General features: G+C 40.8%; 1 protein-coding gene across 6 annotated transcripts in view; it reads right to left on the bottom strand.

Moving 5' to 3' along the window:
* Positions 1-12,869, bottom strand: part of LOC118810103 (arginyl-tRNA--protein transferase 1) — a 188,267-nt gene that overhangs the window by 141,001 nt on the left and 34,397 nt on the right. For all 6 annotated transcript variants that reach the window (XM_036573645.1, XM_036573641.1, XM_036573642.1 and 3 more), the window contains one exon: positions 376-587. In XM_036573645.1, coding sequence (XP_036429538.1) covers positions 376-587 — 212 coding nt within the window. The remainder of the gene's footprint in view (positions 1-375; positions 588-12,869) is intronic.

The raw sequence follows: 12,869 nt of genomic DNA, 5'->3' as shown, positions 1-12,869 counted from the left end.
CACTTAAGAAAATTGAATGACATACTGCAGTCAATCAAATCCAATCAGGCAAGTCCAGAAGAGATTAGCTCACTGAGAGATGAGCCTCGCTTGTGGTGTCTCAAGGGACAAAGACAAGCAAAGCATAAGATGTTTTCATACAGCGCTGCTTATAAAGCACAAAGGGCGACTCTTTACCTATGCTGACCTCACCCAAGCAATTCCAGCAAAAGCAAGAAAGGACACTGGACAATAGGAGGAGTGGCCTGTTTAGAGCCACAGAGGTTTACTACTTCAGTTTCTTCAAGCGTCCGATCTTGCTTTCTGTGTTATTATGAAAATGTGCTGCATGGTGGACACTGTGATACTGTAATATGACTCTGTGCAACTTCTAACCTCTAGACGATGGACGGCGTCATCGGGTAGCGAGTCTGCAATGAATTCTTCCACGGTTTTGGGCTGACTGGACGCTGGGTTCGAAGGAGTCGGGTTTGGACTCGTCAAGGTGCCTCCGTCCTGGCGCCTCTGCTGCTCTTTTTGAAGCCGCCGTTCTTTCCGCAGATCCTTCGCTTTTCGACACGGAGGCCTGCTGGGGTCTGCTCCCACACCTGAAACGGCAGATAGTGAAATAAAGAAGAATGGTTATCTTGTTGCTTAAAGCATCAATCCATCAGGGATTCTCCACCTTGGGGAACTCCAGAGGAGAACTCCAGCCCCAGAATCAGTTTGGTGGTTTCCTAATGAAGCACACAGCTCAACTCATTGTTTATTACCCGGTTGGGCTGGCCTGCTAGAGAAAGGAAACCAACAAACTGTGCTGGACTCTGGCCTTCGGTTCCCCATCCCTGACCCAGACTAAGGTGCCATATAGTCAAAACGTGTTCAGGATAGTTCGATTGATGGCGGTAAGGTCATGTTCAACCCAGGGTGGCTGCTGTAACTATGGGAAAATATTAAAATAATAACTTTGCCAACACTGCCCAAAAAAAACAGGGTGACAATACACAACAGGTGTGTGATAACTTTTAGACGGCTGCAGTAGTCTTACTGTGCTTCCTTCTTTGAACTAAACAGATAGCAAACTCTGACCAAACAGACATTTCATGGTTCTTAAATACAAGAAAGTATAACATTAAAGAGCTGTTAATTTGTCAATTGTTACTGTTCTGTTTTAAAACATTAAGTTATAAGAAGGTTCAAACACAAACCTTTCACTGGGAAAACTTTATTTAAGGCACACATCTGGAGCTTAAAACCAGTGTTGTACCTTTGAGGGCACATTTACACTGAGTGCGTATACATGCACGCAATAATCCGATCATAATCAGATTTCTGCAGTTATCTGATTATTCAAAAGGTCATGTAAACACCATACTCCGATCTAGAAATCCGATTAGGAATTTGATAAAGAGGCTGATTTTAGCTCAGTAATCAGATTTGTCAGTGCATGTGAACTCTTACTCTGATTTCTTTCAGATTTCTCTGTTCTCATGCACGAGATCAGACGGTGGATGTCGCGAGACGCATCGAACACTTTTGGAGCGGCGCTGAAACCAAACACGAAATAAAGGATTTAAATGTTCTTCATCTTCTAGATGATGTTTGTTCATATTTTCAGCTAAAGTGATGCAATGTTTAAAATAAATAAATAAAGTTTTACATTATGTTTACATCACGTCTTCTTCTGTGAGCTTATTAGCTGGTTGCAAAGCAGAAATCTGATTACTGTCTGACTCATGTAGACCTGGAGTTTCCCCATTATCAGTATCAGTATTAGTGCATGTAAACGTGTTGACTGGATTACTGACAAAATCTGATTTTCTGCAGTTATCGGATTATTAAGTGCATGTAAACACACTCAGTGTTTGTGCCTTGATGAATGAACCTGCACAGAACCTTCAGGGTAGGAGGGACCACATAATGTCAGATAATGTCATAATCCCCCAGTTTAGTCCCATTCTAATCCAATCCAACACAAAAAGGCAAAAATCTCTCAGTAAAGATGACGGTGTTCTTTATTTACCTGTCAACAGTTCATTTATACAAGACTCTATAGCTAAAAAAGCAGCTCCTTTAATACTGAGCAAAAAAGCAGGAAATGAACTTTACATTTGGAGCCATTTTGCAGGGTGTGAACATGTTTCTGATCACTACTTGTTGACTAGCTGCAGGGCTGCGGGTGTGCACGCCTGTTCTTGTGTGTGAAGGGAAATGCGTTCTTGCTATAGCTGTAACAGCTTCTTCCAGCAAATTCTAAAAGCACTGCAAGATGCTACATTTGCATGCATGTGTGAACCACATGGCGAACATACATGTGAACGGCAGGGATCCGTGTCCAGCTCGCTGTAGTAAATACAGGATCTGGTCCTTCTGTGTAGATGGAACTCATTTTCCCCTCCTCTGACTGCATGACATCATCGCAGCCGAGGCAGTAAAACAACATGGACTCTGTTTGTTGACTCCTGCTGCTTTTCGCAAGGCTCTTTTCAGACCACTCGCGTTTAAATGAAAGCGTGGAGAAGGCAGCTGCTATGGCCCGGGGCAGCCTGGAGAAGACGTAGGTATTCCTGGACTGTAGGAGGACAGGCCGGAGCGAGCGGAGGGGGGCCTCACTGCGTTACTGTGTCAGAGCAGAAGCCCTGGAAACCTGCCATACAGTCGCTTTTTTCAAAATTTCTGCTTAATTCAGTGTGTGAGATGTAAACAGAGTGATTCAGAGTTGTTTGGTGTGAAATGGTTCAGATGTCTTTACAGTGGTGGTGATAGGAACCAGGGGTCGCCATGACTACAACACAAATATAGACATTTTATTTACTATCCAAAACCACCAGTGAACCTACACGAGTCTTCTGAGCTTTATATGTAAAGACAATAATAGTAAAATAATGTTATATCCGAAGAAAAAAAAATAAAAAATAAAAAATTCAAAAACTAACTCCTGCATGTAGCATTAATGGATAAAAATATACATTGTACTGCAAAAGGTTTCTCTGAAAACTATCATAAAACAGTGCCTCGGTCATCAGGCAGTGAATTCATAACCATTTCATGTAGTAACTTTCTGTGAGGGAGCTTTTAGAGGTGGACGTCTGGTTCCTTTCACCACCACTCTGAACAATTCTGACTCGGTAAGTTTCTCTAGAACGGAGTGTTTCACACCAAACCACTCTGAAAGACTCTGTGTACATCTTACATATTAATTGTCTTTTATTTAAATTAATTGTCAATCGAGAATTTTTGAAAAGTCAGTGGACTTCCCCTTTAAAGAGGTAGTGTGGTGTGTAAACAGTGTAAACAGGAATCTAACTAACAAAATCTAACTAATTAAGCTGACTGGTTAAGTTACACATTATCCATGAGGTAATGGTCCAATCCCAGCGCAGGAAGGCGCTTGTAAAGTGCCAAAAAGGGCTTTTGGTTTTTATATAAAAACTTTTCAGTTAGGGCTGGGCGATAAAACGATAACGATAAGTATCGCGATATAACTTTTCCTCGATAGAGCGATAAGACAGGTTCGATAAATGTTCGATATAATACACCATTCTCACACTTCCACGTTTTAGCGAAAGCCCTGGTGGCGTTTTCTACTGCAAGGAAAGCGACACTACTCTGCTGTCGCCAGGAGAGGGCGCACTTCCAAATTTTTCGACTTGATTAGAGAGGGAGGGGGCCACGAGTAAAAAAAGGGTCGCCAAATATACTTTAGCAATGGCTGAAACGCGGAGTTAGACAGTCCCTGTCTGAGTGGAGCGACCGGCGATCTGTTCTCCTGTGACCGAGTGTGAGTGACGAGGTCAGTGGTGTAACTGTACTGACCTACAGCGAACTCACCTCTTTCTGTACATCCTAACAACTTTAGCGGTGTTAAATCACGTCTGCAGCGCCGTGTTACAGCGCCAAACTGCCATATTTTAGTATTAGTGCATTCTCGAGCAACGAAAGTGAAAGAAAGAAGTGGTTCATGTTCGAAAGTAAACTGAGGAAGCTGTGAGGCATTGGAGAGCGGGAGAGCGCTGTCTTTCCAGGCTAGCTGTTTTTAGCTGCTGGCTAACTTGAAGCAGCGCTCCGGCACAACACGGTGAATTGATGATACTGTAGATCAAACAAGACACAAAATCACCGCTTTCAGTTTAAACATGCCTAAAAGGAGGACTCTGTGACTGGTGTGAGAGATTCACACTGCAGATAACGCTTTTACACAGCGAGCGTCAGATATACTGCGGTTCACCCCTTAAACTACTGCGATAACATAGAGAAACCCAGTCGTCTAGCTGGTGTCTGAATACTGTGATCTGCTCCGACATGGATGTGGTAGGAGTGACAGCAGTGACCTACCGAACCGAGTTGACGTTGTTGAGAAACTAAAGAGTTTAGCGCTGTTGTTGGCCACTTGTTTAGCGTTTGTAGCGGGGTAGCCGAGCGCTCGACACCAGACAGCTAAAATAATCTGTTTTCTTTATTAAATCATGACTATTACAAAAATTGCAGCTGTGCTTTTCCAGCTGATAAAAACAGCTCAGAAACTTTCTCCCACTGTCCCAAGACAGATGTGTGAAATGTTCCACTGTTTGCCGAGTGTTTGTCATGATCGGACCATAAGTGATAGTTTAAAACCACAATTAACCACCCAGGAGCAAAATCAGCCTTCAAATGTGACATTTATTGCGCTATGTATCGATATCGAATGATATGAATTTTGTTTATCGTGATAATGTTTTTGGCCATATCGCCCAGCTCTATTTTCAGTCTAGATTTCGGTAAATTAGGTTTTTTTTTTTTGTTGTTGTTTTTTTTAAGTTTAAAGAACACCTGTATGATGTAAATATCCTAAGGAAGAACATTAAACTTGGTTAAAAACAAAACTTTGCATTATTTTACTAATGAATAATCATTAATAATACCCTTCATTTAGGAAGAAATCCACAGACTTTTGGACATTTGCATCACAATATTTAGGTTCAATTATTTATTAAGATTTTATTACAACTTGAGGACCTGTTTTTAATCATCCTTATCTATGATCATCCATTACACTACATTTATTTCTTTTATAGATTTTTTTTGCATATTTAGTTTCTTCATCAACTTTTCCATTCCTTTATATTAATTTTTTAGTTTTATAAACTTTTCATGTTTCTTTTAATAAGTTTTCTTTTCATTTCAAAGTTTGCTTTATTTACACCGTTCTGCTGTTTAATTCACACTTTTTGCATATACAACGTGCACAAAACATACAAGTGGTCAGTTAATTTAACGAAAAGGTTTAAATGAAACTGTTTCCGTTTCCAATGATGTTACTGCAGTTATGATCTGTTCCGAATTGCTTTCCAAACCATCTGACCTTTAGTTTACATTAAAACAGAATCCTGCTTTGTGGAATGCCAGCCATTCCGATGCTGTAGGATAAACTCAGCTCAAAGCTCCAAACTGTGCCCAGATGGACGGAGGCTGTTCTCCATTCACTGTACAGTGCACTGTACACTGACGTGCCCTCCCTCTCTCCCTCCCTCCTTCCTCCTCGTCTCCCTTTCTCCTCTCTGGCCCGACGCCACGTCCTGCGAGCGCTCCGGGCGTCCCGTGTCAACAGTTTACACGCCGACATCCTGTTTGGAGCAATAAGGAAAGCGGGGCCATTTCCTGCCTGTCCCTGTGCCAGCGCCCGCTAAACAGCCGCCCGCACGCCTGCCCACTGGCCCGGTCACCCAGCAGAGGAGGGGGGTGGGGGATCGAGATAAAAAGAGAGCGCGCCAAACGTCTAAGTATAAAACAGCAACGTTTTTCAAAGGAATACTATCACAATACAAGCATGACAACATGATACAATACAGTAAGAAAGCACAGACATTGTTGGTCAACGTTTACCTTAAAACGGTCTCTAAAAAACACAATAATAATGAATGAATAAATAAATAAGGTTTGGGAGAATGATAATGACATATACAGTGCTTTTTTTTTACCTAGAACCTTTTAAAGTAAATGATTAACTGTGAGCTGACAAATAAACAACTGTTTGTTATCAGTTAAAAAAATGTTTATTTCATTTTCAACTAACAGCAGTTCCTGTTTAAATATGTGAGTTTATCATTCAGGTTGAGAAACATTTATGAAATTTGTACACGAGAGTGCAACAGGTAACCGGTCTGCTAGACAGACCTACTAAATAATTAAGAGCGCAGCTAAAAAGGTGGTGTTCAGGAGCACTTTTTGAGAGGACGACAGCACAACTACAACAATGTTCCACGCAAAAACAAGCGACAGAACAGACGAGTGTTTGGTCCACGTTCTTCAACAGAAACAAACTGGGAGGAAATCATGGGTGCGCAGAATTTTAGGGAAGGACATGGTGGACAGAGAGCTTTGGAGAGACACTGAGGTTCTCCGAGCTAAAGCTGCCCCAGTCATGATGTTTATGTTAGTTTTAATTTGGTCTAGTAACGAGTGATGTGTAATTTTAGAACTTTAGGATAGAGAACTTTCAGTAGCTCATCATTACATATTCCACACCAAAGCACTCTGAATGACTCCGTTTACATCTCACATATTTATTGTCTTATGGAGAATTTTCCAAAAATTGGTGGACTTCCCCTTTAAAGAGGGAGTGTGGTGTGTAAACAGTGTAAACAGGAATCTAACTAACTAAACTAACTAAATCTAACTAATTAAGCTGACTGGTTAAGTTACACATTATCCATGAGGTAACAGTCCAATCCCAGCGCAGGAAGGCGCTTGTAAAGTGCCAAAAAGGGCTTTTTGTTTTTCTATAAAAACTTTCCAATGTAGATTTTGGTAAATTAGTTTAGTTTAAAGAATGTCTGCATAATGTAAACGTCCTAAGAAAGAACATTAAACTTGGTTAAAAACAAAACCTTTTTATATTTTAATAATGAATTATCATTAATAATACCCTTCATTTCAGAAGACATGCCGGCGTCTACAGACTTTTGGACGTTTGCACATCAAAAAAAAAGTGACAGAACAGACGAGTGTTTGATGAGGAAATCACACGAGCACAATTCAGTAGCTCATCAGTAGCTTGTTCCAGTCATTTTAGCTTTAGGCCATAAAATCATGAAGAAAAACCTTTGTTTTTCCAATTCTGTTGTTTTTTTCTGTTGTTTTTTGTATCATTTAAAAGGCCAACCTCACTCTGACCGTTTTACATTATGTTAAACAATTTTATGACGAAACAAACAAACCAAAAAATCTGTTTACATTAACTTTCATTACAAATTAGAAGTATTTTTTGCTTCTACTGTACAGTTAACATTTTGGAGATACAAGTTTTATTCTGACAGTGACGATATTATTGTTTTAGCCCCTCAATTTAAACAGAACCAGGTTCTCATGAAGGGTTTGTTTGATATGGATTCAGCATGTTTACTTCATATACACTGCAACGCCTGGTTCCACCTCTTAGCACTATGTTCCCTGCTCTATATAAGGAACATTTTTACAATCTTGGTGCATTAAGACAGAATTCAGCTTTTGTGCGCACACAAACGTGTTTGTATATCAAGTACTTTAAAACAGCTTTGAACGTGGCTCAGCCAATCAGATTTCAGAACTGGAACTATCCGTTTTATTACTAATATTTGATTTTAGGCTGGCCAGTTAACCATTAATCAGTCGGTTATTGGTCAAAAGAATTCACATCCCTACTAAAACGTCAACATTCAACACTGCTGAGTGTGTTTGTGATTACTTGGTGTGGAAGAAGAATAACTGAATATGATATAATGAATATAAAGAGTACAGCTAAATATATTAACAAAATTGTAAGTATTTAATGTGTCCACTCTTCAGCTTTATTACAGCAGTAAGTTTTTTCAGGAGACTCTTTTTCAGTTTCTCAAATCTGCAGACACGCCTACAAAGTTCAGTCTTAGAAGCTGGTTGAATTTCTCACCATCCGAGTTACGTCGCGTTCACACTAGACGATTTTAGCCCTTATTTTCCACTCGGCAACAGTTTTCGGAGAGATCGGAGGCAAATCTGCGTCGCTCAGGGCTCACAAATCAGCTCTCGATCACTATGTGTGAGTTGTTCAAAGAGGCCATCTGAGAGACTCGCTGATGCACAGCAGACGCTCGAAAGATATCAAGCAGGCTAAATACTCGGACCTGTCGGGGAGTCCAGATCCTGTAGTGTGAAAAGTGTTGTGACTAAGTTGTGACTGGCAGTGAGTGTGGCGACGAGCTATACACACAAACATACACACACACACACATACACGCAGGTGGACACGCACTCTAGGGGGCAGTGAGCACACTTGCCCGAAGCGGTGGGCAGCCCTATCCACGGCGCCCAGGGAGCAGTTGAGGGGTTAGGTGTCTTGCTCAAGGGCACTTCAGTCACGTACTGTCGGCTCAGGGGATCAAACCGGTGACCTTCCGGTCACAAGGTTGGTAACCTACAGCCCACAACTGCCCCTTTCTTGCATGAGCTTTCATGACAACTCATAGTTTGGTGACCAGACAGACTAATCAGTGATTCCTCCTGGTGAACCTGGTGATCCTGTAACGTGTCACTCCCTGTTGTCGATCAGTCATGCAGTGTCCAAACCACAACAACTCCAAGATTCCTGACTGCAAGACAAGTTGTGTTGGGCGAACAGTGCTAGTCCTTCATCAGTGGTGACAGGACGCTGCCCACAGGAAGCTGTCGGCTGGATATTTTTGGTTGGTGGACTATTCTCAGTCCAGCAGCGACACTGAGGTGTTTAAAAACTCCAGCTGCACTGCTGTGTCTGATCCACTCAGACCAGCACAACACACACTAACACACCACCACCACGTCAGTGTTACTGCAGTGCTGAGAATGACCCACCACCCAAATAGTACCTGCTCTGTGAGGGTCCATGGGGGTCTGGTCCAGAGAAACAGATGGACTACAGTCTGTAACTGTAGAACTACAAAGTGCACCTATATAGTAAGTGGAGCTGATAAAATGGACAATGAGCATAGAAACAAGGATGTATATGTATATATGTGTCACGTCAGCCTGATGCGGTGTCAGTTACAATTCTATGACATTCTGGGCTAGAATTGCTACAGAATTTGATTGGATTTACCCCTTTTTTAATCAGGTCTCAACTGGCTTCTGGAAGATCCTGCAATGACCAATCTTGTGCAATTAAGGCAAAACTGTAATTTCTCTGGTTCCTTTTTTAATAGACACATGGCAATGAGACTGCTTTGTCTGCATAATGTTGAACCTGCACGTAAGGATGGGAGGTCACAGAAGAATATGAGGAATATAACAGTGATTTCAAAAGAGAAAATCATGCCTACAACCCATGGATTTCTCCTTGTCGCTATTTTTCCCCTCTTTTTATTAGAAAACTGCTTTTGTGCCCTGAAACAGAAGAGCTCTGACTTCACTCACGGTTTCCCTTCCCTCTTTCTCCAAACAGCACACGCTCCCCACTGACAGGGCGCTATCAGTAACGCAGTGGAGACGATTAGCGCCCTAGTAACATCCGCACACCTTCCTTCTTTTTCCTGTTAATACCTTCGGAGGGCTAAATAGAGGGAACATTTCCGGCGGGCGCTGTAAACACAATGGAGGGACGAGCGGCCAGCTGAACGATTTTTCTCTGAGTGAGAATAAACACCAGCAGGAGAAGCAGAGCAGACGCTGGGCGACGGCCAAAGACCAGGCCTGCGTTCTGTTAATGTCCGACCCAAGTTCCAAACCTATTAGAGCTGCACAGTGGTGAAATGTGCTGGATAAACCAGGCTGTTTCATCACTGTGGACTACATACTTGCTAGGGCTGTCACTATTGAGTAATACTAATTAATATTAGTAATCAAGAAATCAAAAAATTATTTTGTTAATTATCAATCAATCAACCTTTATTTAATCTCAGAGAACACTGAGGGTGACCTTCATTTACAATGTTGCCGAGTTGACACAGAACAAGGGATTGATAATGTGTAAGAACATATCAAATAATAAAAGTAAGTTTAATGAATAAAAAAAAATGATTCAAATCAGGCAAGTTTAAAAAATGAAACATTAATAATAAAAATACATAAAAACAATACAATAAAAATATAAATAATTAAAATGTAGCTAAAATGTAAAAGTTAATAAAATCAAATCAAAATAAAAAAAAGAATAAGATCAAAAAGTAAACAAAAAATGTATTAAAATGACTAAAATAAAAATAAGAATAAGAATATGAATAATGAACGGCCGAGCTGCTTCTTTCAGTAATCACTCGTCTGTTGCTGTGTGGTCACTCACAGTCTGAGTTAATGTTACTGAGGAAGCGGAAAGAACCGCCGGACTCTCGGCATAATGATAGCCTTTAGCCTCGATTTATCCTTCAGCATAGCAGCCCGCTAGCCGGGCCCTGTGCCCTTCACTCCAGCCCAGCCAGAAAGAACACTGAAAGCTGCTGATACTGACAGCGTGAACAACAGTGGTATTTACTGATCTGACGCTCAGAGATGCAGCGCGAGCGAACAAGACGCACGTATCAGACAAATGAGTTGAATTTGGACGTGAAACAACATTCAGCTCCGTTTTTGCACCAGACAAGCTGCTGTGCTGATGTGTAAACACCACAGGTTCATCTGAAAGGATGTGTAGCTGTCAGGAAGCCTCACTGAGAAAAGGAGATGGACACAAACAAAGAAGCTGAACGATGGACTGACCACCCCAGAGTCCAGACCTCAACACCACTGAATGTGTTTGATTACTTCAGAAAATGATCAACCAGCTTCTAAGACTGAACTTTGGAGGCGTGTCTGCAGATTCTTTGAGGAACTGAAAGTGAGTCTCCTGAAAAGAATGGAAGCTGGAATAAAGGGAAAGAGTGACACAATAAATACTGCCAAAAATTTATGTAATATTTAGTTATTGAGGCTTCTGAGTAATATTCTGTTAAATAATGGACACTTTGACAGAGAGTTGAATAAATGAAGGGTAGTCTCTGACTTTTTATGCTTTTTCATGTATTTTTTCATTCAGCGTTACCATGGCAGCAGCGCCGAACAGAAGTTAAATCCTATAAACAGTGGAAAAGCAACATCTCATCTTTTTCTCACTCTAATAATGAAGCTGAGAGCTGATCAATTAATTATCTTCTCAGTGAAGCTCGTTCTGCTCGTTAGTTTAGTTTACTAATGATGCTCGTGATTCATTCGTGTGACGTTACTGAGTAGGATGAGCTCATGCGGGTCATTTCAGGACGCCGGTTCGTCACATTAATGACAGATTTGAATCACTTAAACAAGAGTGAACCATCCTGTCAGAGAGATCGGATTTGAGCAAAAAATCAGATCTGAGCAATGAGGCTTGTAATGTGAACGTAGCTAAATCTCCGCAGAAATATCTCCTGAAAAAATGTATTTTAAGGCTGTTTTTCACTTAAGATTTTTTGTGGCGTGATCTCTGACTTTCGCACTGTACGCCCACTTCATATGTGCAAAATGCTGTTCTGCAGTCTTTTAAATGTTTGGATAAAGCATAAGGAGAATCCAAAGACACAGGAGAGTCTCTGTGCGTATGGGGGGTGTTTGGGGGGGGTTTGGGGGGGTGGAGATAAAGTTTGACAGATCTGTTCCTGCGGAAGGCTCTTTCTCCCTCTCCAGCAGTTAACACTTCATAAAGCCCACTGCAGCTCCACTGAGAGCCATTCCCAAACGGAGCACTCGCGCACACTCGCGCACAAACACACAATAATGAACTCAGGACTCAATAAACTCAATATTTAAACGGCCCATTTCACCGAAAAACTGAATTTTCCATGTTTTTTTTAAGTAAGAGTTTGATGTTGTATGTAAACACTGTTAAAGTTTCACAACACGCTCTTCACTCTAGGGCCGGTCAATATCACAATATTTATCATTATTGTGATAAACTATGTCTCAGTATGTCACAGTGTGCTTTCTGAGCACATCATGGGTTTCGTCAGTACTTAAAAACACTGCATGTCTGATTACAAAGAGAGCATCAGCAATCCTGCTTAACCGGATTTAATCCAGCACAGTGAGTGAAATGTTTAATACAAGTCACTGCATTCATACGCTCCTAAAAAGATGGTTCTTCAGGGTTCTTTAGTAAAGAAAATGGTTCTATATAGAACCGTGAACACTCAAAGAACCCTTTGCATGATTAAAGGGTTATTTCCATTGTGAAATGGTTCTTCAGATTGATGGAGAATGTGTGGTTCTATATAGCACCAAAAATGTTCTGCTATAGTTCCAATATAAGCTTGTTTCAATAGAAGAACATTTTTTGGTGCTGTATATAACCTTTTCAAAAAGATTACATACAGAACCGAACATCTAGAGCACAATTTGAAGAACTATTTGAAGATGCAAAGAACCCTTTAATCATGCAAAGGGTTCTTTGAGTATTAATGGCTCTATTTAGAACCATTTTCTTTACTAAAGAACCCTCAGAGAACCATGTTTTTAAGATACAAGTCATTGCGTTCATACACTCTTAAAAAAGATGGTTCTTTAGTAAAGAAAATGTTCTATATAGAACCGTGAACACTCAAAGAACCCTTTGTGTGATTAAAGGGTTCTTTGTACGGTGAAATGGTTCTTCAGATAGATGGAGAATGTGTGGTTCTATACAGCACCAAAAAATATGGTTCTACACAGAACCTTTTGAAAAGGGTTCTACATAGCACCAAAAGTGGCTCTGCTATTGTTACAATACAAGCTTGTTATAATAGAAGAGCACTTTTTGGTGCTATGTAGAAGCCTTTTCAAAAAGGTTCCATACAGAACCGTCTAAAGCACTTTCATCATCAATCTGAAGAACTATTTGAAGATGCAAAGAGCTCTTTAATCATATCAAGGGTTCTTTGAGTGTTCATGGTTCTATATAAAACCATTTTCTTTCCTAAAGAATCCTCGGAGAACCATCT

This window comes from Colossoma macropomum, unplaced genomic scaffold (assembly GCF_904425465.1).
Source record: "Colossoma macropomum unplaced genomic scaffold, Colossoma_macropomum, whole genome shotgun sequence".
NCBI lineage: Eukaryota > Metazoa > Chordata > Actinopteri > Characiformes > Serrasalmidae > Colossoma > Colossoma macropomum.
The sequence above is the reverse complement of the archived record's forward strand: the minus strand, read 5'-3'. Positions and strand labels throughout refer to the sequence as shown.